This window comes from Herpailurus yagouaroundi, unplaced genomic scaffold (assembly GCF_014898765.1).
Source record: "Herpailurus yagouaroundi ecotype Mexico unplaced genomic scaffold, PumYag 198, whole genome shotgun sequence".
In the NCBI taxonomy this organism is placed as follows: domain Eukaryota; kingdom Metazoa; phylum Chordata; class Mammalia; order Carnivora; family Felidae; genus Herpailurus; species Herpailurus yagouaroundi.
The window spans coordinates 23,103,731-23,130,739 of NW_024412429.1; the positions used below are offsets into that span (position 1 = coordinate 23,103,731).

The following is a 27,009-nucleotide window of genomic DNA, read 5'->3' on the forward strand; positions in this document are numbered from 1 at the left end:
CATCCGGTCTCCATGATAAACACCCCTCAGTCCAACCACAAATCACAAAACAGCCCTTCACCAGTTATGAATCTGTGTGACCCTGAGGAAGTTATTTAACCTCTCAGTGCTTCAGTTTTCTCTGTAAACTCAGGATAACATTGGATCTACCTTATAGAATTGTTGTAAGGACTGATTGAGACATATAAAGGATTTAGAACAGTGCTTCTTTGCACATGAGAATGCTTGGTAAGTGTTAGCTCTTATTATTATCCTTATTTGGCCTCTTCTGGCACATTCCAGTTTGTATATTCTTAACATGTGAGAGTCAGAAATGGACCTGTACTCCAACTACTCCACAGCATGTGTACTGTAACTACCTTTGATCTGAACCACAATTTTATTACTGTAGTCTAAGATTAATTTAGTATTTCTAGAAGTCATATCAAACTGTTTATAACAAGCTTATGTTCAACTAGAATTCCCAACCTTTATTCACGTATCTTGCTTGCAAGCAAACTTAGACAATTCTGTATCTGTACAACAGACTTTTAATGCAGAACAATTCATTTATCCCAGCCTAGCACTGTGTCATGTATAAATTTCATAAGCATCTCTCCTAAATCTTTAGTAAAATCATGAAGAAGATAAAGCCACTGGGCAGAACACAGAAGCATTTCATTAGATGCTATCTGTCAAGTTGGGGCCAACTTTTTGGGTAAAAAAAACCCAGCTATATTTACCTGAAAGTACTAAATTTTTCTAGTATACCCATTACATATTATTCAGAAGGATACAAACTTAATCATATGATTTGCAACCCCATTATCAATGCATCCCAGAAAGCTAATTTGGAAAGTTTTTCAGTGGACCTATATTTGGCTCCTATCCTATTTTATTTTTAATTACCTAAGCAGCTATTTATTCATCTGAGGGTTGTGATGATCATGGAAATGTGCCACCAAATCCAAATCTGCTAGGAGGAGCGTGGTGGGCTGGCAACCCCTGCTGCCACCCCTCTTGGGTCCATTACCAGATCTGCACCACTCCCAGACAATGAGAGTGCTCCATGGAGATACTAACACAGATCCATTCCTGTAGGTCTTGTCTACCAGGGAACTTGGGCTTAAGGACTTCCCACTGGCCTGCTAAAACTTTCTTGAAACTGTGCTGTAGACTTGAGACTTTTTTACCCAATCTTCCTTCTCCCTTTCCATTCACATGAAAGACCTGCACTATGGTCTAAAGGCTTTCCTTGCCTCCTTCTGCTCTCACTCCTTTATCCTTCACAGCTGTTTCCCCTAATATATCTCTTAATAGCTAATCCCATCTTAGCATCTGTTTCCCAGAGGACCCAAACAGACACAAGGGTCCATGTCAAATTGAAATATATTTTGAGACTCCAGACTACCTTATTCAATTTAAAGAATTATGTATTTTTTAAACAGTTATTTTATTTACAGAGTATTTATTAAGCACCAAGCACTTTACATGCATTATTTCATCACATTCTACAAAACATTTATGAAGTGGGTTTTATGATGATTATTTTACAGAAAAGAGAACGGAGATTTAGAGTTGCCCAAAGACACAGACATTACAAGGAGAAACTGGCAACCGGACTCATTGTGCTTTATCCGAGTTGTCATCACACACAGTGTTTATGATTACTGTTTGCTTTCTAGAATGAAGTATTAGCATTATACTAAAAATAAAGTCCTTTAAACGCAGGAAAAAAAATTTACTTTCAAAACTAAACAAAGAGAATCTACCTTTATAAATTCTTTCTAAATTAGCTGTTCTTGAAAGAAGCGTTAGAGAAAAAGTTTTAACCAATAAAGAAGAAAGAGGGGGGCACCTGGGTGGTTCAGTTGGTTGAGCGTCTGACTTCGGTTCAGGTCATGATCTCGCGGTTTGTGGGTTTGAGCCCCGCATCGGGCTCTGTGCTGACAACTCAGAGCCTGGAGTCTGCCTCAGATTCCATGTTTCCCTCTCTCTCTCTGCCCATCCCCTGCTCTTGCTCTGTCTCTGTCTCTCTCTCTCTGTCTCTCTCAAAACATTAAAAAAAAACAAAAAGAAAGAAAGAGGTTTGACATGGATTTGAGAACTAATTCTTGAAGGGTTATGCCAGTTAGAACACTCGTTCTCTCCAAATGTGGGCAGTTGACTGTGTTACAGCATTCTCCCAGTAGGCTTCCGGGTTAAATTACTACCATTAATTCATGTTGAGTAGTATATACTACTGTGCTACACTCACGGGTCTGTAGTTGCCTACTGTGCATTTAACACACTTAGGACTCTTTACTACGCATAGGAGGCCCCATGAAATCAGGCCTATCCTTGTAGACTTACTTCCCACTGCTCATTCCGCTCTAGCTACTTAGCCCTTTTGCTATTTCTTGAATGTGCCAAACTCATTTGCCACCATAGCATTTTGCTCCCTCCACTGTATCATTTAGTTCTCAAGGAGGCCTGACTCTCCTGATTGCCATTTCTTAAATCCCCACCTCTCACACAGCTTTATTCTCCTTAAAGGAGCTATCACTACCTGAAGTTATTTATTTGTTCTATTATCGTTTGTTACTCTCACTAGCATATAAATTCTAAAGGTCAGGGATTTTTTTTTTTTTTTTTTTATTGTTCACCTTTTGTTTTCCCAGTACTGGGTACCTCAAGTATTTGATGAAAAAATAAGTGAAATCAATGAACCTTTACTGTATATTGTATTCATTTATATTGATTTTTAAAATCCATGTTAAATGATGTATTGCGGTTAAATAATATAAATATTTGCTAGACTTATCGTTCTCCTTTTGCCTTTTCCTCTAACTTTGGTCCTAGAGGTATGCAAATTAGTATAAATCATCAAGGAACTTTACACATGTAGAAATGTTTCTCTTTGCCTTACCGGTCATATTGCAAGTCCTCTGGTTACTTTCAAAATGATACTGTCGTCGTGCTTGAGCAATGTATTCTGCAGCCTCTCTTTCTTGTATTTCTCTGATTTTCTTCTGTCCATATTTTCCCAGGATATATACTCCTAAAATTATTTTTTTTTAAAACAAGCAAGTGTATTAATCTAATTAGACTGTTAAAAATTCCAAATAGTATTTTAAACCTGCTTCATTGCTATAAGGCTTATAGCAATGAAAAGCTAAAAATCATAATGTTTAAAAACCTAAGTTAAAGAACTTGTGTAAGAATTGTGACCTAAATAGAAGGAAAAGGAGACTGGCATTTAACTGCCAATGATGGACGGACGGCCAATAAGGACTAGGCCTGAAGAAACAGAAACAAATTAAATGTACAAAGTCTAGCAGTGCCTTTAATAGTGAACTGGAGATATTTTAAGTGTCCAGCAACAGGGGGTTGTTTAAATAAATTATAGTCTATACATACAATAATCTTATGAAATCTTAGGTAGCCATTAAAAACCACATTGCTAAAATAGTTCATAATCCAAGGAAATATTCATATTATATTGCTAGATTTATAAAATAAGATCCTGGATGTTTCCCTTTTTAACATAAGTAGATACATAGAAAAACAGATGGGTTTTAACATATAATAAACAATGATCATTACTGAATAGTGGGATAGCAGCTGATCTCTTTCTTCTATTTGCTTCTTGGTATTTTCCATATTTTCTTCAGTCAACATATTTTTTTTAAACTTAAGATAAAATATTTATGTATTTATTTATTTATAGATAAAAATTTTAAAGAATTCAAGAAAGGTAGGTTGTCAGGCAGACATCTAGAAATAGTAACTTCAGTGGAAAAGAGAGATGGAGGAAGATACAGAAATTCCTAAATTACAACACTACAGCATAAAAATATAGGTGGGATCATGAGGCCTATAATTTTGCTGAGCACATTTCAACACAGACAGTATGATACAAATGTGCATATTTTATTCTATGCCCCAGGGGCAGTCAATTGTCCTAACTGTGAATGTGAACACTCCAGAGTGGTTAGTTAGCATTTGACCAAAAGCCACACTCCAAGGTTTAAGTACTTTACCTAACTTTTATCTAGCATAATGAATATCAAATGGATTTTCATAGATTAAATCAGTGGTGTTTAAGATACTGGATTAGCTAAAACTATTTTAGTAATACTCACTTGAGCAAGAATATAAGGATCTAGCCAAGTCCTTCTTCCCTAGGAATGGTTTAGCCTTGAAACCTCAACTGCTAGGTAAGTGGATTCTTCTTAGTGAAAGGAGTTAACCAAATGTCAAAGTTGCTAACCAAATGGCCAACAGAATCCTACCAATGGAATACTGCTGCATTTGCTTCAGGCTAATCTTTCATGCGCGGTTCTGTTGCGGTACCGAAAGAGGACACGAACTTCAATAAGCTCATAAAACGTAGTTAGGATACTGTTTTATTTATCTTGGCTAATAGATTGTTTTTATGTGTGTTGGAACTTGTTTCCTTATAACCTGGCAACAAATTTGTAAGGGAGTAACTAATCCTCACCTATCTCCAACTGTCTGTGGCCCCCAATGTCTGCCAAAAAGAACCTAAGAACTTTGCAAGACCTAAATCATTGGATTTGGTCTATTTGTCACAAGTGGGGATAAGGCAGCCCTTTAAGAACTGCAAAGCAAGCACATATCCTGAAATATTTTCACTAATATAAGCATTATAGATAAACTGATAACATATATATTCCAAAAAATAATAGTTCAGTAAAAAGTACGTCCTACAAATAATTAGAAATAAAGTATGACTGTTATGTTTGTATGCAAATAAATGTATTGTAATTATGTTTAAAGAGCAAATAAATGTCATATAAGTGGCTTCATAACTACTTTTCTTGTAATCCTTTCTCAATAAACTGATGATAGTGCCATAATACCAACAGAATGAAGAAACTGGCTTATGCTTCACTAACTCTTTGACGGGCAATTCTTATGTAACAACTAATTCTCAATGAATTGTATTTTATTTGCACAACTGATTGCTTAAAGTTATGTGTAAAATTACTATTATTTCTCAAATAATAGTAATGATGTAAAATGAAACACTGCAATGATGCCCTCTGTGTAGCTAAGAATTTTCTGGAATAACAGTAAATGACTAGCATATGTGTTTTTCTGGGAGAAAAGGTACACTGCTTTCATTAGATTCTCAACAGTATCTGATAAAAATTTTTCAGGAACTACTTACCATGTTTGTTTGATAAGTGTAGTATATTCTAATGAAAGCTAAAAGAAAATGAGTTGTTGTGGATTGAACTGTATCACACCCATCCTTCCCAATTCATATGTTGAAGTCCCTTTACTTCAGAATATGACCTTATTTGGAGATAAGGTCTTTATAGAGGTAATCAAGTTAAAAGAAGGTCATTAGGGTGGGCTCTAATCCAACTTGACTGGTATTCTGAAAAGAGGAAACTTGGACACAGACGTGTAGAAGGAAGATGATGTAAAGACACAGAGGAGATGACCATCTACAAACCAAGGAGAAGGATCTGCAAAAGATCCTTCTCTTAGGACTCTCAGAAGAAACAAATCCTGCCAACACATTGATCTTGGGTTTCTGGCCTCCAGAACTACGAGACAATACATTTCTGTTGCTTAAGTTTGTCGTACTTAGTTATGGCAACACCAGCAAACGAATACATAGAATTAGGATTAAATGCCACAGCTCATTATTATTATTATTTTGAGTTCCCATAAACTCAGTTCCCATAAACGGTGAAATTTAGCCAGGGTCTCATTCCTAAACTTAACATATTCTGATTTTTTTTTCCCTAGGAAAATAAAAACAAAGACAGAGAATTCATTAGCTAAAATATGGGGCTCAGGATCATCTCTATACTCGATTGGCTGCCTGAATCTGACCTGAAGACAGTAGGTATTGATGGTTGTGGCACCAACTAGGCAGGTAATTTTGAGCAAGACTCTTCCTCTCTCTGTGTCTAGATTTTTTCATCCATAAAATGAAAGACTGGGTTTATAAGGTGCTTTAAAAATTTCTTCTGTGCTATGGTTTTACTTATGAATAATGAAAACATTCATGAAATACCTCAAAACTAAATATAAATGTTTTGAGGTTTCCTTTCAGAACATTCCTGGTAAAGCAAAGTATCTTCTAGTCTTCCCACATCATAAATTCAGTTTTGGGGTGCCTGGGTGGCTTAGTCAGTTAAGTGTCTGACTCTTGATTTCTGCTCAGGTCATGATCTCATCTGGAGTTGGGCTCCATGCTGACAACGTGGATCCTGCTTGGGATTCTGCTTGGGATTCTTTCTCTCTCTCTCTCTCTCTCTCTCTCCCCCTCCCTCCCTCCCTCCCTCCCTCTGCCCTTCTCCCATGCAAGCTTACTCTCTCTTTCTCTCCCTCTCGAAACAAAGAAGCTTAAAAAAAATAACTACTCGTCATGCCCACTGACTAGAAGAGCTTAGCACAGTGCCCACTGGGCACCCAACAAATGGTAGCTATTACTATTAAAAATCTGTAACTCTTGTATTTCTAATCATATCACCTTCAACACTACAGGCACTTGACAACTGTGTCTTATATTAACTGAAATGTAACATGTTGTAGAACCTTTCCCTTGAAGATACAAAACACTAGGATTGTTTTCTCTTTCTATCCCTGTGGACTCCCCCCCCCATTCCTCTTAATCTGTAATTATAAAGCTCTCAATAGATTTTTCAAAAAATTTATAACTATCTCTTAAGTATACTCTTCTGCTCCTTGTTCCATTACATCTAATCTACCATTAGGTTATTCCATAAATCTGAAGGGGTATGCTATTCTAAGATTGCTAAAGAGAGATTATTTTCCTTCCTTCAGTAGTGCCAAAAAATATTTTATTTATACTTCTTCCATCATACATATATCTTTAACTTCTACAAATAAGATAGATTTAGTAGTCTTGGCATAAGAGAAATATACAGTCCCTGAATTATGAAAATTTCAACTTCGTGATGATACGAAAGTGATACGCATTCAGTAGAATCCATACTTTGAATTTTGATCTTTTCCTGGGCTAGCAAATATGTGGCACAATATTCTCTGGTGATGCTGGGTGGCAGTGAGCCCCACTCCCAGTCAGCCATTCCATCACTGAGAGTAAACAACTCTTACGATCATTCAGTACTCATTCAACCATTCTGTTTTTCACTTTCAGTACAGTATTCAGTAAATTACATGAGGTATTGACACTTCATTATAAAACAGGCTTTTGCCCAACTGTCACCTAAAGTTAAGTGTTCTTCAGATAGACTAGGCTAAGCTATGATGTTTGGTAGGTTAGTTGTATTAAATGTACTTTTGACTTACAATGAGTTTATTGGGTCATAACCCCATTGTAAGTTGAGGGTGCTCTGTACATTAGATGTTAATGGCTGAAGATACTGGAAAATATACCTTATTGGTAAAGGATTTCTCAAAGAATGCTGTAAAACTTTACCTAAAAACTTACTGATTTGTGATACACCTCAGAGATCAGGAAAAGACTCTCCTCACCATCAACAAGCTGATTTCAAGCTTTCAAGAATCAAGGGATCTGAGTTATTGATGTCAAAAGTATTGTTAATTTCACATTGTTTGGGGGGCAATAGAATATAATCTAATAGAGAGAGGCAATCAAATTGTTTGGAAAACTGCTGTTCTTGTTTTTAAGTACTTCTGTAACTGAAGCATGTAGTTAGTGATAATTGCTCAAAAAGTCAAATTCTAAAAACTCCCGCTTAACATTCCTATGCTTTCTTCTCCTGTATCTCACATGGCTTTTTATTCTCTCCTTCAAGTCCCTGCATATTATGGCATGACTGTCCTATGGGGCAAAAGGCTCTCAGGATTATCTTCCCTGTTTCCAAATCGCCTCTCAGCCTGTGCAACTCAGTTACACCAGCTGGATGGGCACTGATCCCAACCTTGAAGATCCCCAGGAAGACGGCACAACATCTCTCAAACATTTCCTACTGCATAATTTGTATTCTAAAGAAGCAGAAACAGAACTAAAACACTGATTTGTGTTTGTCTAGTATATACCTCCCAGTCATTTAGAATAACTGTGCAGTTTTCAAAAATTCAAATTAATTTTTTTTTTTTTTTTTTTTAAATTGAGACAGAGAGCCCACGCAGGCGAGCTGGGGACAGGGGCAGAGGAAGGGAGGAGGAGGGGGGATAGACGGAGAGAGAGAGGGAGAATCCCAAGCAGGCTCCAGGCTCACTCACTAAGCCGCCCAGGCGCCCCTAACTTAAACAACGCTGGAAGGGCAGGCTTTAGGTAACTCTCCTAGAACATTATGAAACTTCTGCGAAGGATGAAAGCCAAATAAAATACGGAGAGTGCCAAAGAGAAACGAAGAATCTCCCAGGAAAACAATTTGAAATGTGTCGGTAAGAGAATGATTATCTTGAAACAGAAACTTAATTGTGGTGGGTTCTCCCAAGGTCCGCGAGAAAAGAGGGGAGGAGAGAAACAAAGGGGCAGCTTCAGCACAAAAGATACAAATCCGACAACCGCAGAGACAGGAAGACCCTTAGGGGTTCGTCACCCAGCGCCCCGTCCGACCGGCGAGCGAAAGCCCCTCCACATATCCGGGACTATGGTCGCGCGGCCTCTATATTCCAAGACAGTCACCTCTCTTCCGCCCCCTTCTCCCAATGTCCCTTTCCGAGGACGCTGTCACCCACCTCCGAGCACTGTGCCCAGGAAGATGCATTTCTTTTTGTGACGTTTTAGAAAATTCCACATAGAGCTCAGCATCTTCAGACCCTGAAGGTGCGGGCTGTCTAAGGGCGGCGGGGGTGGGGAGGGGCTGTTCGCCAGGAAAGCGTTTCCTCGTCACTTGGCCCCAACGACCAGGCAGCAACTCCGTAGTCCCGCTCGGTGCTCTCCAGAAATCACAAACGCGACTTTCCGCAGAGACTGTCACCGGGGCGGGGAGGGGGCGTGGACTACAGGCGAGCAGCTGCGCTTTCTGCTGCTGCCGCCGCGCCGCCGTCGCCGCTCACTGGTCCGTGCCCCCCGGGTCCGTCTAGAATTCGCTCCCGAGTGCGTCGCCGTTCGACTTCCCTGGAAACCGCGGCTTGCGTCCGCCGCGTTCCGTTGCCGGCGCTCCGCTGCTGTTGCTTCAGCCTCGGGCGCTGAGCGCCACGGCCCGGGTGCAGGATGGAGGCAAAGGCGGCCTCCACGCCGGCTACTGGTGGCGCCGGGTGCTCGGTGACGGCGGAGGAAACCGAAAAGTGGATGGAGGAAGCGATGCAAATGGTGAGGAGCCCAGGAGGTGCGTGCCGTGGGTGGGAACTTTTCTTTGGTCCCTCTTCCCGACCCGGGCATTTAAGCAAACGTCCTGCGTGTGCTTTCTCGTCACCATAATCTCGATGGAGGTCACATTTCTGGGTGAACTGCCTGGCTTTACTCCCCTGAAGTTTTCTTTAGTCCATTCGCACAGTGCTGTGGGGGAAGGAGGAGAGGAAATACAAAAATCATTTCTTTTTTCACTGGTATCATGTATGAACCAAACACCCCCATTCAGCTGCTGCTGGTATGTACGTGCTGCGTCCCCTTCTTTCCCCGAAGACACACTCGCAAATCCGGAAAGTTACATTATTGTGTATTTATGACCTCTTGAACCTGTCTAGTAGGAGAAAGGACGCTGAGGATGTATCTGATAGAGAGCAGGGTAAAAACAAGTCCCTGTACAGTCAGATCTACCATTCATTCATTCATTCATTCATCCTTCCATGCTACTGCCCTGTTTTTTTTTTTCACTTCCCTCTCTCGCTCTGTTCAGGACTGCTGATTAAGAAGAGCTCTAATCAGATTTGTGTATAATCTAAGCTTTACCCATACTTATGAGGACCAGTGAGCTCTTTAATAGGGATAAAAGTGTGTGTTGGCTTATATACGTATATGTATATAAATATATGCACCTGCACACATATACATGTGTAAAATGCCCTTCAGTTTTACATTTCTCTAAGGCTGCTGTAAATCTTTTTTTCATACATGCTTTTGATTATATTCTTTTTTTTTCATATTCCTATCCTTAGTGGCTTCTGGTCTCCAATAGTTAATTAGTTCCATAATTATTAATTAATTCACTTCATACATGTTTATTGAGTACACTATGCTTGGCATTGGAAATTTAGTACTGCAGCTGATTTTGGTATATTCTTTGTTCTCTACTCATACTATTACCCCTGCATTCATTCTCTATTACAACCAAATATTTTTCTCTAAGCCATGATGTATTACAGCATCTCTCCATTTGTTTCTGTTACTTACATAATGTTCTTTTAAACTTGTTTCTCATACTTTTTTGGAAGTGGCTCACAATAAAAAAAGTCTACTTTATATTACAACGCAATAAACTCACACATAACTATAACTGAAATAAAAGTTTCACAGAACAGTATTTAACCTTCCTATGTACAGTTTTCCTGGTACTTCAATTTCATTGAATTTTTTTTTGTGTGGGCGTTGCTATTTATGACAAATGTTCCATCTGTGAGCCTCTCCAGTCAGAAGTTCTCTGAAACGATGCTGTTGGCCTTGGCTAGTAGGAGGATGGAGTCATCTGACTCCCCCATCCTGTTAACTGGTCCACAGATAGTGTAGGTTTTAAACTGGCTGTTGAACCTACTTGTCACCTGGTCAACCTCAGCCAGATTCATCTGGATGGGCACATGGTCCTCTTGGCCCAGATGATGCCCTTGCTGGTAGAGCATTTCCATGTCACATTCACATCCACAAATTGGCCGACGTGGTACTGCTGGTCCTGATCCACTGACTTGATTTTAGGACCTATTCTTTGAACACATTTCATAATTTATTTCCTCCATTAAACTTACAAGATACATAGCATTCTGATACTTTGATTATTGTTGACATACACATTTAAAAATTAATTTGTAACTTGTAATATGGATGTTTGTCCTGAACTTTTTTTATGTTACTAATTACTCTAAGTTGGAGACAAGGAGTTTTCACTTGACATCTATGAGAAATAAGCCCACTGACCTGATCAAAGGAAAGAGGCCAAGACTCGGAGCACAGTGAAGCAAGGCTTTAATCAACCAAGCGTGGGTGTCTGATGAACAGGCACATTGGTGACAGTCACAGCAGGCAATTTATCTCCTAGCACACAGGTCCCTCCCCTGATTTCTCATTGGCTGAGTACTACAGAGGTTACAGCCTTTCCCGGAGGTTGCCTATGCCCATGTAAGGCAAAAGGTATTCTGATTGGGACAAACCTATTCCCTGCAGTGAGGCAGAGACTTTCATTCCCTCCTCCCTTTATTCTATGGCACATGTTCATTGCAAAACCTGTGAAAATAAGTCCACCAGACAGAGAGCGGAAGAAGAACCAGGAAGTGAAGTGTCTAAGGGTTTGGGACTCCATTGTAGGGGGGTGGGGGTGGGGGTGAGGGTTGCACATATTTCCAGTAGGTTGTAGACCTATTAGGTTAACTGGACAGCCCAGCTTTTATTTAGTATTTCTGAAAATGAACCATCTCCTTTACTTCTCACAATATCAAAATTTCACTCTTCCCCAAATCATTTCAATAATATCTTAGGCAGCTTCTTACGAGGGAGGATGATAATATATACACAGGAAGCTAAAATATCTTAAAGTAAGCTCTCACCCTTCCATAGGTGAGAGCTCTGGAGGGCAGACGATGCCTGAATGCTAGGAAGTCAGAATTTGCGGGCCCTTTTGTCTACTTTCATTTGCTTCATGAGCTCTCTTCAAAGTATTTATGTCTGGAGATTTTCCGAGATGCTACCATAGAGAACTGAATGGAGGTTTTCAGAAACAGCAGACTTTAATAAGTCATTGAGCATTCCCACTCCTGTATCCAAGCTGTGTTTTTTTTTTTTTTTTCATCCTTTCATTTTTTGGGTCTTTATTTTCCTTTAACCTTTAAGTGTCGTTTGTTCATAATATATTGGGACATTTCATTCACATACCTCTGCACTATTCTCTAGACTTCTGGCCTAAACACTTAAGTCCTTTTACTACCTTTTGCTGCCTCCCCCTGGGGTTTCCCTTCCTACTCTATAGAAGGAGATGGATCCAAATAGTTTCCAAGATCTCTCTGGCCTTGACATTTTTGTCTCTTAATTGGATTATAAGCACTTGGGGATGGGATTGCCTAGTTTACCTATTCCTACACAGGGTCAAGGAGGCCCTTGTGGTTTGGGCCGGTACATGTTCTTGCAGGCCTTAAACAAAGGGGAGGAAGTGCTTGTCATAAATCTTGTTCTTTGTTTAATCATCTCCTCCCCACTGTGGAAACTTCAAATCTTAAATCACTTCGAAGATAGTTGAGGTGATTCAAAGTACACTACGTACTTATGAGAAGCGTTTATGATGAAACCAGAAACGTATCTAGGGCCAAATCTGTTAAGCTCTGAGGAATTTGAAAGTGCAATATGCCGTATTCATGTAATAGGTAGGATACTAGCATTTTCATAACTTTTGTACAGAGTAGACATATTTATATGGCCAATACAGATAGCTAGAATGTCTGGCTCTGACGATCTTGGTCTTACTCTCTTCATGTTTAAAATAAAGTGTTTTGGGGCGCCTGGGTGGCTCAGTCAGTTAAGCGTCCGACTTCAGCTCAGGTCACGATCTCGCGGTCCGTGAGTTCGAGCCCCGTGTCAGGCTCTGGGCTGACAGCTCAGAGCCTGGAGCCTGCTTCCGACTCTGTGTCTCCCTCTCTCTCTGCCCCTCCCCCGTTCGTGCTCTGTCTCTCTCTGTCTCAAAAGTAAATAAACGTTTAAAAAAAAAATTAAAAAAAAAACAAAAAAAACCCCCAAAGTAATTATAAAAAAATAAATAAATAAAATAAAATAAAATAAAATAAAATAAAATAAAATAAAGTGTTTGCACTAGGAAATTTCTATCCTAGTTTGTGATTTTAATATACCAACATAAGCCTGGGTTATAAGAGAAGGGAAAATGGTTTTGAGAGAGCTTAAAAATGTATTTTTTTAAAAATGTCATCTAAAATTAGTGAGTTTGTACAAAAATCAATACAACCCTACCAGTCTAATCATTACAACATTTTTGGAAGGCAACCTGGCATAATGTAATTAGCAGCCTCAAAAAATAAATGTTCATATCATTTGACCTTGTAATACAGTTGTGTGGCATTTATCTTAAGGAAATAGTTTGGGAGCATAAAAGCAATCCTTCTCATTTCAGGGTTTTATGTAATAGGGAAGACTAGGAAGCATTTAAAACTTCCAATGAAGGGAAATGGTTAAATTGTGGTATATGACTGTGTTGAATAATGTGCTGTTATTGAAACGATTATGAATACTAGGTACAAACATGACATTAACTATCACAGCTACATGTGATATTCAACATTAGGCAAACAGAAATACAAATTATTTTATATTATATGGGTATGTTTAAGTTTGGATAGGCATATGTTCAAACCCCAGAGTGGCTACTGACAGCCAACTAACTTTGACGGGTTCTTATCCTTTCAGCCACAGAGGCCTCGTCTATAAAATGGGTATATAGTATCTAGCTCACAGAGTTGTGTAGATTAAAAGAGATCATGTTTGTAAAGCCCTGACATATTATCCTCAATAAATAAAAGCTTTTTTTTCATCAAATAAACAAAGACTAAAGGAGAACACACACAAATAATTAGCTAACATGGTAAAGATATGTTTTTTTGTTTTGCTTTTTTTTGTTGTGTGTGTGTTTTTTTTTTAGACAGAGACCACAAGTGGGGGTCAGGGGCAGAGGGAGAGAGAGAGAAGATCCCAAGCAGGCTCCAGACTAACTGAGCCATCCAGGCGTCCCAAAGATTTGGGTCATTTTAAAGAAATTCAATACTATGCTTTTGTTTATTTATTTTTTATTTACTTTTTTAAAATTTTATTTTTTTAATTTACATCCAAATTAGTTAGCACATAGTGCAACAATGATTTCAGGAGTAGATTCCTTAATGCCCCTTACCCATTAGCCCAACCCCCCCTCCCACAACCCCTCCAGTAACCCTCTGTTTGTTCTCCATATTTAAGTCTCTTATGTTTTGTCCCCTTCCCTGTTTTTATATCATTTTTGTTTCCCTTCCCTTATGTTCATCTGTTCTGTGTCTTGAAGACCTCATATGAGTGAAGTTGTATATTTGTCTTTCTCTAATTTCGCTTAGCATAATACCCTCCAGTTCTATCCATGTAGTTGCAAATGGCAAGATTTCATTCTTTTTGGTTGCCAAATAATACTCCATTGTATAAATATACCACATTTTCTTTATCTATTCATCCATCGATGGACATTTGGGCTCTTTCCATACTTTGGCTATTGTTGATAGTGCTGCTATAAACATGGGGGTGCATGTGTCCCTTTGAAACAGCACACCTGTATCCCTTGGATAAATGCCTAGTTGTGCAATTGCTGGGTCGTAGGGTAGTTCTACTTTTAGTTTTTTGAGGAACCTCTATACTGTTTTCCATAGTGGCTGCCCCAGTTTGCCTTCCCACCAGCAGTGCAAAAGAGATCCTCTTTCTCCACATCCTCGCCAACATCTGTTGCCTGAGTTGTTAATGTTAGCCATTCGGACAGGTGTGGGGTGGTATCTCATGGTGGTTTTGGTTTGTATTTCCCTGATGATGAGTGATGTTGAGCATTTTTTCATGTGTCAGTTGGCCATCTGGATGTCTTCTTTGGAGAAGTGTCTATTCATGTCTTTTGCCCATTTCTTCACTGGATTATTTGTTTTTTGGGTGTTGAGTTTGATAAGTTCTTTATAGATCTTGGATACTAACCCTTTATCTGATATGTCACTTGCAAATATCTTCTCCCATTCTGTCGGTTGCCTTTTAGTTTTGCTGATTGTTTCCTTCGCTGTGCAGAAGCTATTTATTTTGATGAGGTCCCAGTAGTTCATTTTTGCTTTTGTTTCCCTTGCCTCTGGAGACGTGTTGAGTAAGAAGTTGCTACAGCCAAGATCAAAGAGGTCTTTACCTGCTTTCTTCTCGAAGATTTTGATAGCTTCCTGTCTTACGTTGAGGTCTTTCATCCATTTTGAGTTTATTTTTGTGTCTGGTATAAGAAAGTGGTTCAGGTTCATTCTTCTGCATATCGCGGTCCAGTTTTCCCAGCACCACTCGCTGAAGAGACTGTCTTTATTCCATTGGATATTCTTTCCTGCTTTGTCAAAGATTGGTTAGCTTATTACTGTGCTTTGTAAGTTAAAATGTAAAAGTCTAATTGAAGAGATAGCATCAGAAGACTAAAACCAGAAAGGAGCCACTGGTAAATAAATGTTCGTGTTTATTAGGAGAAGATCTGGAAGACTTGGAATGAAGATGGTTCTTTATACCACCAAAGGGAGAAAACAGAAGAGAAAAATTGATGTGTTTTAATTACATAAATATTAAAACTTTTGCATGTTAAAAGGACAAGGTAAAAAGTAACAAAGCAAATTCGTAAAGAAATGATTGGGCTTGACAGAAGAGTTGATGGGAGAGTTCGAAAGTAGGAGATGGGATGGATTGAAGATTATGTGAATTAAGTCTATTCTGAATTTGACAGCAAAGCAAATATGTATTTTATCGAAAAATATTTCACCTAAACTCATTTCTGTGGGGTTTTTGGGTTATTCTCGCCACCTTCTCCTTAACCCACCCTTCTCAACTGCTCACTTACTCGCCCTCATTATGGTGGGCTGGGCTATTCCTCATCAATAACGTGATTTCCCCTTTTAAATACTCCCACCACTCATGTTTTTCTCTCTCATTTGCACAGTAATTGAAGACTCCGTGATTTCCCCTTTTAAATACTCCCACCACTCATGTTTTTCTCTCTCATTTGCACAGTAATTGAAGACTCTTCACAAAATACACATTACTGTAAGCAAATAGGAAGATAACATTGAGAGGTAGGACATGGAGTAAAGGAGGTAAGTTTGCTGGAACAGGAAAAAGAAACGCTGAAGGAAAGAATGAAAGGCACAGGCCCAGTCACCTGGAGGCCTGAGTGGAGGGAGGGACAGCTCTGTGCAGCTACCCCTGCGGCGGTCGGGCATCCTTCCAGGTGAACGGGACTTGGAACCCCGTTGGGAAACATAGGTTCTCTCTGTATTCTGTCACTGCTTCTTCTCCACTTGGTCTCGAACTCTCTTCTACATGCTTGAAATAGCTACATGGCCACACGTAGAATTCTTCAGAAGATAGTTTTACAGAAAATCTTGGTCACACGGCCCCCTCCATCATTTATTCTCTTGCAGTTTTTTTATCCTTAAACTTTCTATGTCTCACTCTCTTAAGGGTTCCTTCTCCTTCTATCCCTTGAACTAGACCTATTTGGAACCCTAAAAGTGATAAAGTAACTGATTGGTGGTGACTAGAGTAGAAATTTGAAGCTTAATGGCCAGAAACCTGACACCTGGTAGGTGTTCCATAAATATTTGTTGCAGAAATGAATGCATGGAAGAGACCGCCTGGATCCTGGTCCCAGGCTCTCACATGAGCAAATTCCCTAATTAGCCCATGTCTCTGTTTACTCGGCTATAAGATGGAGAGGCTCACTGAATCTGTCTCTGAGTTGTGAACTAAATGTGTTAATACTTATAAAGTGCTTAAAATAGTCCTGGTTCAAAGTAAGTGTTTCAACAAGTTGTAAGCTCTTAGCATTTGCAAGCTCAGAATCAGAACACTTGTTATGTAGATGTAACAGTCTGTTGTAATAGTTAGAAGCTAGAAATTTAACCCACAGATAGATCACTCTTCAAGCCACTGGTTTCCATTTCCATCATTCCGCCAAAATTGCCTCTGTGTCACCTACCTTTGTCCTTGGTGCGTTTTTTTCTGGGATCTTCCTTAACACCAGACACTCCTGGTTTTCCTCCTGTCTTACTAGGCATTTCTTCTTAACCTCCATCACAAGCTATTTCTAGTTTACTCCACCTTTATTATTACTTTTTTAGCTTCTCCTTTTGAAATAAGTATAGATTCACAGGCAGTTGCAAAAAGTATAGGAGGGAGGCTCATGTACCCTTCACCCAGTTTTCCTCAGTGATAACATCTTACATACCTTGAGTGCAATATCGAAACAAGGAAAACGACATTGATGCAATCTACAGAGCATATTCTGATTTCATCAGCTCTGTGTGTGCACGTGTAGTTCTGTGCACATTATATCAAGTTTCGTTTTGTTGCCCCGCCACCAGAACTGCTCAGTCACCACTAAGCTCCCTCATGCTACCCTCTATAACCACCATTCCCTCTCAAGCCCTTAAACCCTGGCAGGCACAATCTGTTCTTTGTACCGTGATTTAGCATTCAGGAATTTATATATGTGACTATGTAACCTTCTGGGGTTTGGTTGTTTTCATTCAGCATGATTTCCTTGAGGTCCATCCAAGGGTTGAGTGAATCAGTAGTTTATTCCTTATATTGCTGTGTAGTATTCCACGGGATGGATATATCACACGTTTGCTTCACTGTTCATCCTTTGAAGGACATTTGGGTCATTTTCAGTTTTTGCCTATTACGAATAAAACTCCTGTGAACGTTTGTGTCTCTATATAACTATATGTGCTGTATGAACGTAAGTTTCCAGTTACTTGGGAGAATGCCTAAGAGTGCCATTGCGGGGTCATATGTTAGCTGCAGGTTTTGCTTTTTAAGAAAGTGCCAAACTAGTTTCCAGAGTGGCTGTACCATTTTACAGCCCTACCAGCAGTCTATAAGTGATCCTGTTCCTCCTCAGACTTGCCAGCATTTGGTGTTTTTACTTTTTATTTTAGCCAGCCTGATAGATGGGTAGTGATAACTCATTGTGGTTATGATTTACATCTCCCTAATGGCTAATGATAGGAGTATCTTTTCATGTGCTTATTTGCAATCTGTATGCCCTCTTTGGTGAAGTGTCTGTTGATGATTTTTGCTCATTCTCTAGTGGGATTTTGTTTGAATTTCTTTTTTCTTTTTCTTTTTTTTGTTTTTTTTTTTTTTACCATTGAACTTTGAGAGTTCTTTATATAGTCTTGATAATAGACCTTTGTTGGATATGTGGTTTGCAAATATTTTTGTCCAGTTTTAGCCTGTCTTTTCTTCTTAACAGAGTGTATTAGTTTCCTGTGGCCTCTGTAACAAAGTACTGCAAACTCGGTAACTTAAAACACCACAAGTTTATTCTCTTAGAGTTCTGGACGCCAGGTGTTGGTTTTAAATTCATTTCATCGGGCTAAAACCATAATGTGTCAGCAGGGCTCTGTGCCCTCTGGAGGCTCTAGAGAAGAATATGTTTCTTACCTTTTCAAGCTTTTGGAGCAACATTCCTTGCTTGGTTCATGGCCCCTTCGTCTGTCTGTCCATCTTCAAAGCCAACAATGTAAATCTTTCTGGCTAATTCTTGTAAGGACACTTGTGATTGCATTTAGAGCCACCTGAATAATCCAAAATAATTTCCCTATCAAGGTCTTCAACAAATGTTTGTTAGATGATTAAATGATTTCTCTCTCATGTGTACCTGAGGTTATGTGTACTCCTAATCCTTTTTTTTTTTTAAGTTTTTATTTTAAGTAATCTCTGCACTCAACATCGGGCTTGAACTCATGACCCCGAGATCAAGAGTCTCATGTTCTTCTGACTGAGCCAGCGAGGAGCCTTGTAATCTTATTTATTTTTTCTTTTTAAAAAAATGTTTATTTATTTTTTTAATGTTTAATTATTTAGTTTGAGAGAGAGAGGGAGCGTGAGTGGGGGAGGGGAGAGAGGGGAAAGAGAGAGAATCCCAAACAGACTCTGTGTTGTCAGCACAGAGCCCAGATGTGGGGCTCCATCCTGGGAACCCCTGAGAACCGTGAGATCGTGACATGAGCCGAAATCAAGAATCAGATGCTCAACCAACTGAGCCTCGGAGGTGTCCCCTACCCCCAATCTTACTTTAAATAACATTCTTTGCGTGCTGATTGCCTTAACTGCATGGGTACTCAGGATCTCCATCTTCCCTAGCTGTCAGTCCTCCCCTGGCTTTCCTTTCCCTGGTAGCCAATGGTGCATTTGTATATTTATTTGTATATATTCACCAAACCTTGGAACTCTTCAGACTTTAAAACTTTGCACAAACTGGGCATGCTTTAACCATTGTTACAGAACTAGACAGAACCAGCCCGTGGGTGGTTCATGACACAGTTCTGAAGAATGCAGTCTTCATGCTTCAAACACTGTGCCCTTACATCTATGCAGGCCCTGGCTCTATCCCACCACCCTGAAGGAGGAAGGAGAGGTACAGTTTCCTACCCCTGTGGGCCTCTCCTTTCACCTTTATTGACCCAATGAAAAGGTAAGGGTCAGTTGAGCATGGTTGAAGTGTCTAAGGAACCCATATTGGCATTATGATGGGAAGTTATTGCTACTCTAAATTAAGCAGAGCCCGGAATAGGGGGGTAGTGCAGGAGATAGAACATTGCTGTCTTAAAGCAATGTATTCAACTTTGCACCACATATCCCTTATGCTGTGTGTGAATACCTACACTTAATTGGTAATCTGGTCTTCCAAGGTGTCTTCAGACCTGCCAAAATAAATGCCATGCCTTTTTAGAAACAGCCATACTTGGATTTTCTTGACTGCAGTACATGGAAATGCTTGTACTCTAGGTTCAAGGGTTCTGTTCTTCCTCTGTTCTCTCTCAGCGGCAGGATCAGGGAGTACTCAGATATGACTTGCTTGCTTCTGCTCTCTGTCCAAAAAAGTACTCTTTAACTGCCTTGGGCCCCAACTGGTTCAGTCAGTGACAGGAAAAAAAATCAAAAGCCTGTGATGGGGCAGACTTTGCGAATATAACCATTGGTTTGCCATTTCCAGCGTGGTGGTGGTGGAAATATTCTTAAGCTTATTTTTCTAATTTATGTTTTTCAATTGAGGTGTACCTTATGTACAATAAAATGCACAGGCCTTAAATGCATTGTCTATTCTGTTTTGACTGATGCAAACGTCTGTGTAACCCACACCCTTTTCAAGATAGTTTTGAACACCCTGGGAAGGTTCCTTGTGTCCCTTTCCAATCAGTCTACACATGCCCTCCCACGCAGAAATTGCTCTCACTGGTGTTTAGTTTTGTCTTTTCTAGTACTAAACCTGAAGGGAATCAGACAGCATGTATGCTTCTTTTACTCAGCTTCTTTTACTCAGTGAATCTGAGATTCACCCATGTTGTTGTGTGTATCCCTAGCATTTTGTTTTCATTGCTCAATAGTATTCCATAGTGTTATTATGGCACAGTTTGTTTATCCATTCTTTTGTTGAAGGACACCTGTGCTGTTTTGAGATTTGGGTATTATGAATCAAGCTATTATGAACATTCTTTTTTTGAATTTTTTATTTTTTAAAATTTACATCCAAATTAGTTAGCATATAGTGAAACAATGATTTCAGGAATAGATTCCTTGATGCCCCTTACCCATTTAGCCCATCCCCCCTCCCACAACCCCTCCAGCAACCCTCAGTTTGTTCTCCATATTTATGAGTCTGTTCTGTTTTGTCCCCCTTCCTGTTTTTATATTATTTTTGTTTCCCTTCCCTTATGTTCATCTGTTTTGTCTCTTAAAGTCCTCATACGAGTGAAGTCATATGATTTCTGTCTCTCTGACTGACTAAATTCACTTAGCATAATACCCTCCAGTTCCATCCATGTAGTTGCAAATGGCAAGATTTCATTATTTTTGATGGCCGAGTAATACTCCATTATATATATATATATATATATATATCTATATATATATACACACACACATATATATACACACACACACACACATATATATATATACACACACACATATATATATACATACACACACACACATATATATATATATCTATCTATATATATATATCACATTTTCTTTATCCATTCATCCATCGATGGACATTTGGGCTCTTTCCATACTTTGGCTATTGTTGATAGTGCTGCTGTAAACGGGGGTGCATGTGCCCCTTCAAAACAGCACACCTGTATCCCTTGGATAAATGCCTAGTAGTGCAACTGCTGGGTGGTAGGGTAGTTCTATTTTTAGTTTTTTGGGGAACCTCCATACTGTTTTCCAGAGTGGCTGCACCAGCTTGCATTGCCACCAACAGTGCAAAAGAGATCCTCTTTCTCCGCATCCTCACCAACATTTGTTGTTGCCTGAGTTGTTAAAGTTAGCATTCTGACAGATGTGCGGTGGTATCTCATTGTGGTTTTGACTTGTATTTCCCTGATGGTGAGTGATGTGGGGCATTTTTTCATGTGTCTGTTGGCCATCTGGATGTCTTCCTTGGAGATATGTCTGTTCATGTCTTCTGCCCATTTCTTCACGGATTATTTGTTTTTTTGGGTGTTGAATTTGATAAGTTCTTTATAGATTTTGGATATTAACCCTTGATCTGATATGCCATTTGCAAATATCTTCTCCCATTCTGTCAGTTGCCTTTTAGTTTTGCTGATTGTTTCCTTCGCTGTGTAGAAGGTTTTTATTTTGATGAGGTCCCAGTAGTTCATTTTTGCTTTTGTTTCCCTTGCCTCAGGAGACGTGTTGAGTAAGAAGTTGCTGCGGCCAAGATCAAAGAGGTTTTTACCTGCTTTCTTCTCGAGGATTTTGATGGCTTTCTGTCTTACATTGAGGTCTTTCATCCATTTTGAGTTTATTTTTATGTCTGGTCTAAGAAAGTGGTCCAGGTTCATTCTTCTGCATGTGGCTGTCCAGTTTTCCTAGCACCACTTGCTGAAGAGACTGTCTTTATTCCATTGGATATTCTTTCCTGCTTTGTCAAAGATTAGTTGGCCATATATTCGTGGGTCCATTTCCCAGTTCTCTATTCTGTTCCATTGATCTGAGTGTCTGTTCTTGTGCCAGTACCATACTGTCTTGATGATTACAGCTTTGTAATACAGCTTGGAGTCCGGGATTGTGATGTCTCCTGCTTTGGTTTTCTTTTTCAGGATTGCTTTGGTTTTCTTTTTCAGGATTGCTTTGGCTATTCAGGGTCTTTTCTGGTTCCATACAAATTTAGGATTGTTTGTTCTAGCTCTGTGAAGAATGCTGGTGTTACTTTGATAGGGATTGCGTTGAATATGTAGATTGCTTTGGGTAGTATCAACATTTTAACAATATTTGTTCTTCCGATCCATGAGCATGAAATGTTTTTCCATTTTTTTTGTATCTTCAATTTCTTTCATAAACTTTCTGTAGTTTTCAGTGTATAGATTTTTCACCTCTTTGGTTAGGTTTATTCCTAGGTATTTTATGGTTTTTTTTGTGCAACTGTAAATGGGATCGATTCCTTGATTTCTCTTTCTGTCGCTTCATTGTTGGTGTATAGGAATGCAACCGATTTCTGTGTGTTGATTTTATATCCTGCAACTTTGGTGAATTCATGGATTGGTTCTAGCAGTTTTTTTGTGGAATCTTTTGGATTTTCCATATAGAGTATTGTGTCATCTGCGAAGAGTGAAGGTTTGACCTCCTCCTGGCTGATTTGGATGCCTTTTATTTCTTTGAGTTGTCTGATTGCAGAGGCTAAGACTTCCAATACTATGTTGAATAATAGTGGCGAGAGTGGACATCCCTGTCTTGTTCCTGACCTTAGGGGGAAAGCTCTCAGTTTTTCCCCATTGAGGATGATATTAGCGTTGGGTTGTTCACATATGGCTTTTATGATCTCGAGGTATCATCGTTCTATCCCTACTTTCTTGGGGGTTTTTATCAAAAAAGGATGCTGTATTTTGTCAAATGCTTTCTCTGCATCTATTGAGAGGATCATATGGTTCTTGTCCTTTCTTTTATTGATGTGATGAATCGCGTTAATTGTTTTGCAGATATTGAACCAGCACTGCATCCCAGGTATAAATCCCACTTGGTCATGGTGAATAATTTTTTTAACGTATTGTTGGATCCGGTTGGCTAATATCTTGTTGAGGATATTTGCATCCATGTTCATCAGGGAAATTGGTCTATAGTTCTCCTTTTTAGTGGGGTCTCTGTCTGGTTTTGGAATCAAGGTGATGCTGGCTTCATAGAAAGAGTTTGGAAGTTTTCCTTCCACTTCTATTTTTTGGAACAGTTTCAAGAGAATAGGTGCGAACTCTTCCTTACATGTTTGGTAGAATTCCCCTGGAAAGCCATCTGGCCCTGGACTCTTGTTTTTTGGCAGATTACTCATTTGATTTCCTTACTGATTATGGGTCTGTTCAAATTTTCTATATCTTCCTGTTTCAGTTTTGGTAGTGTATATGTTTCTAGGAATTTGTCCATTTCTTCCAGATTACCATTTTATTGGTATATAATGGGTCTTAATATTCTCTTATTATTGTTTTTATTTCTGTTGTGTTGGTTGTGATCGCTCCTCTTTCATTCTTGATTTTATTTATTTGGGTCCTTTCCTTTTTCTTTTTGATCAAACTGGCTAGTGGTTTATCAATTTTGTTAATTCTTTCAAAGAACCAGCTTCTGGTTTCATTGATCTGTTCTACTGGTTTCTTTTTTTTTTTGGTTTCGATAGCATTAATTTCTGCTCTAATCTTTATTATTTCCTGTCTTCTGCTGTTTTTGGGTTTTATTTGCTGTTCTTTTTCCAGCTCTTTAAGGCGTAAAGTTAGGTTGTGTATCTGAGACCTTTCTTCCTTCTTTAGGAAAGCCTGGATTGCTATATACTTTCCTCTTATGACCGCCTTTGCTATGTCCCAGAGGTTTTGGGTTGTGGTGTTATCATTTTCATTGACTTCCTTATATGTTTTAATTTCCTCTTTAACTGCTTGGTTAGCCCATTCATTCTTTAGTAGAATGTTCTTCAGTCTCCAAGAATTTGTTACCTTTCCAAATTTTTTCTTGTGGTTGATTTCGAGTTTCATAGCGTTGTGGTCTGAAAATATGCACAGTATGATCTCGATCTTTTTGTACTTACTTAGGGCTGATCTGTGTCCCAGGATATGATCTTTTCTGGAGAACGTTCCATGTGCACTGGAGAAGAATGTATATTCTGCTGCTTTAGCATGAAATGTTGTGAATATATCTGTTAAGTCCATCTAGTCCAGTGTGTCATTCAAAGCCATTGTTTCCTTGTTGATTTTTTGATTAGATGATCTGTCCATTGCTGTGAGTGGGGTGTTGAAGTCTCCTACTATTATAGTATTACTGTTGATGAGTTTCTTTATGTTTGTCATTAATTGATTTGTATATTTGGGTTCTCCCACATTTGGCGCATAAATGTTTACAATTGTTAGGTCTTCTTGGTCTATGGATCCCTTGATTATGATATAATGCCCTTCTGCATCCCTTGATACAGTCATTATTTTTAAAGTCTAGATTGTCTGATAAAAGTATGGCTACTCTGGTTTTCTTTTGTTGACGATTCGCATGATAGATGGTTCTCCATCCCCTTATTTTCAATCTGAAGGTGTCTTTATGTCTAAAGTGGGTCTCTTGGAAACAGTGTATAAATGGATCTTGTTGTCTTATCCATTCTGTTACCCTATGTCTTTTCATTGGAGCATTGAGTCCATTGACGTTTAGAGTGAGTACTGAAAGATATGAATTTATTGCCATTATGATGCTTGTGAAGTTGGAGTTTCTGGTGATGTTCTCCGGTCCTTTCTAATCTTTTGTTGCTTTTGGTATATATATATATTTTCATCTCTTCTCCCCTCAGAAAGTCCCCCTTAAAATTTCTTGCAGGGCTGGTTTAGTGGTCACAAACTCCTTTAATTTTTGTTTGTCTGGGAAACCTTTCATCTTTCCTTCTATTTTGAATGACAGCCTTGCTGGATAAAGAATTCTTGGCTGCATATTTTTCTGATTGAACACACTGAATATATCCCGCCACTCCCTTCTGGCCTGCCAAGTTTCTGTGGATAGGTCTGCTGCAAACCTGATCTGTCTTCCCTTGTAGGTTAGGGACTTTTTTTCCCTTGCTGCTTTCATGATTCTCTCCTTGCCTGAGTATTTTGTGAATTTGAGTATGATATGCCTTGTTGATGGTCGGTTTTTGTTGAACCTAATGTGGGTCCTCTGTGCTTCCTGGATTTTGATATCTGTGTCTTTCCCCAGGTTAGGAAAGTTTTCTGCTATCATTTGCTCACATAACCCCTCTATCCCTGTTTCTCTCTCTTCCTCTTCTGGGACCCCTATGATTCTGATGTTGTCCCTTTTTAATGAGTCACTGATTTCTGTAATTCTTAAATCGTGCTCTTTTGCCTTAATCTCCCTCTGTTTTTCTGCTTCATTATTCTCTATAAGTTTGTCCTCTGTATCGCTGATTCTCTGTTCTGCCTCGTCCATCCTTGCTGCTGCTGCATCCGTCCGTGATTGCAGCTCAGTTATAGCGTTTTAAATTTCATTTTGGCTATTTTTTACTTCTTGTATCTCTGCAGAAAGGGATTCTAATGTATTTTTGACTCCTGCTAGTATTCTTATTATCATGATTCTAGATTCGGATTCAGACATCTTGCTTGTATCTGTGTTGGTTAAATCCCTGGCTGTCGTTTCTTCGTGCTCTTTTTTGGGGGGTGAATTCCTTTGTTTTGTCATTTTGAAGGGAGAAAAGGAATTAATGAGGTAGAAAAATTGAAATAAAAAAATTAAAATTAAATAAATATTGAAATTAAAAATTAAAAACACACACACGCAAAAATCGAATAGAGATGCTAGATCCTAGGTGTGTTTTCGTTGGGGTTTAAAAGTGGTTTGACAGATTAGAGAAAAAAAGAGGGGGAAGGAAATTGTTTGAGAATTTGAAAAATATAAATACACTGAAGTAGACTAAAATGAGATGATGGGGGTAAAGTAGAATTTGAAAAAATATACACAAAAGTAAAGAATGTAGTAGAAAAAAATTAACGAAAAATATTTTTAATAAAAATTAAAAATAATTATGAATTTTTTCATTTTCTGTATTTAAGAAAAAAGAAAAGAAATGAAAAAGAGAAAAAAAGATAAAAAAAGAAAAGAAAAAAAGTCGTTTGAAAATTTGAAAAAGTGAATACACTGTAGTAGGCCAAAATAAAGTGATGGAAGTAAAATAGAATTTGAAAAAACTTACCTAACAGCAAAAAATATAGTAATAAAAATTAAATAAAAATATTTTTAATAGAAATTGAAAGTAAAAATGAAGTTTTTCTCTTTCTGTATTCAAGAAAAAGAAAAGAATTGTAAAAGAGAAAAAGGAAAAAAAAAAGAAAGAAAATTGAATAGATGAACCTGCTCACAGATTGAAGTAGGACTAAAATTGCTTCATTTGCCCCTAGAAGCCAATGTAGCTCTTTATAGTCCATAAATTAAGTAGGCAGTGAGACTTGTGTTCTTGAAGAGTGCTGTTGGCCCAGTTGAGTGGGGCTTAGTGTAACAGCTCCGCTCTCCACTAGATGGCGCTGCTAGCCTACTGGGGTGGATGGTTGCGAGGCTGGTAGGTGCATATGTGCATGCGCGGGAGCAGTGAAAATGGCGCCACCAGCTACCCAGTCTGTTCTCCCGGATCAGCAATTGCACACCCGTCCTCCGTCTTCAGCTCTCGTCCACTCCCCAGTTCTTCACTCTCTGTGACCAGGCCCCAGGTGGCATCTCTCTCCCAAGCCTTGTCCCTGGCCCCCTACTTCTGAGGGATTGAGGCTTTGACTCGTTCCGCCCCGCTGCAGGAGGGTCTCACCGAGCAATGGCGGAATGAGCAGTGGCCGAATATCGGCTGTACACAGGTACACCCACTGGACCCTGTTGTTGCCAGTGCCCCGAGACTGCGGCCAGGTGCCAGCCCATCCCAGAAGATGTTCGCGAGACTGTGTATCAGCAGCATCTCAGGGATTAATGGAAAATCACAACACACATCTGGCACCAGGATTCACCCTTAACACCTTGCCCCAGCACCAGTGAATGTGGCCACCTTCTGGGGTCTTCTGGGACCAGGTGGCTTCAACAGTCTCTACCAAATGTCCTTCCAGCAGTGGAACTGCTTTTCCCCGTGTGGCCTGAGAACCTCCCGGACCCCACTCTGTTCCTGGGGATTCGCCCTTCCCACCAGAGCACTGCCATGTATGGAGCTGCGGAGT

General features: G+C 39.2%; 2 protein-coding genes and 1 pseudogene across 7 annotated transcripts in view; 1 reads left to right on the forward strand and 2 right to left on the reverse strand.

The window, feature by feature from the left end:
- PEX3 (peroxisomal biogenesis factor 3) overlaps positions 1–8,952 on the reverse strand; it is a 34,291-nt gene extending 25,339 nt beyond the window's left edge. For 3 of the 4 annotated variants that reach the window (XR_005782665.1, XR_005782664.1, XM_040448993.1), the window contains exons 1-2: positions 8,641–8,952; positions 2,888–3,019 (exon numbers count right to left, since the gene is read on the reverse strand). Coding sequence is in view for 2 of the 4 variants with exons in the window: in XM_040448993.1 (XP_040304927.1) it covers positions 2,888–3,019; positions 8,641–8,713 (205 nt within the window). In the remaining 2 variants the exon portion in view is untranslated. The remainder of the gene's footprint in view (positions 1–2,887; positions 3,020–8,640) is intronic. The other variant, XM_040448994.1, reaches the window with a different exon arrangement.
- A 76-nt stretch (positions 8,953–9,028) lies between these two features.
- Positions 9,029–27,009, forward strand: part of ADAT2 (adenosine deaminase tRNA specific 2) — a 49,170-nt gene continuing 31,189 nt past the window's right edge. The window contains exon 1 of one of the 3 annotated variants that reach the window (XM_040449007.1): positions 9,029–9,217. In XM_040449007.1, coding sequence (XP_040304941.1) covers positions 9,119–9,217 — 99 coding nt within the window. In that variant the 5' untranslated portion in view covers positions 9,029–9,118. The remainder of the gene's footprint in view (positions 9,218–27,009) is intronic. The other 2 variants (XM_040449009.1, XM_040449010.1) reach the window with 2 other exon arrangements.
- LOC121013369 (40S ribosomal protein S21-like) lies at positions 10,474–10,896 on the reverse strand (annotated as a pseudogene).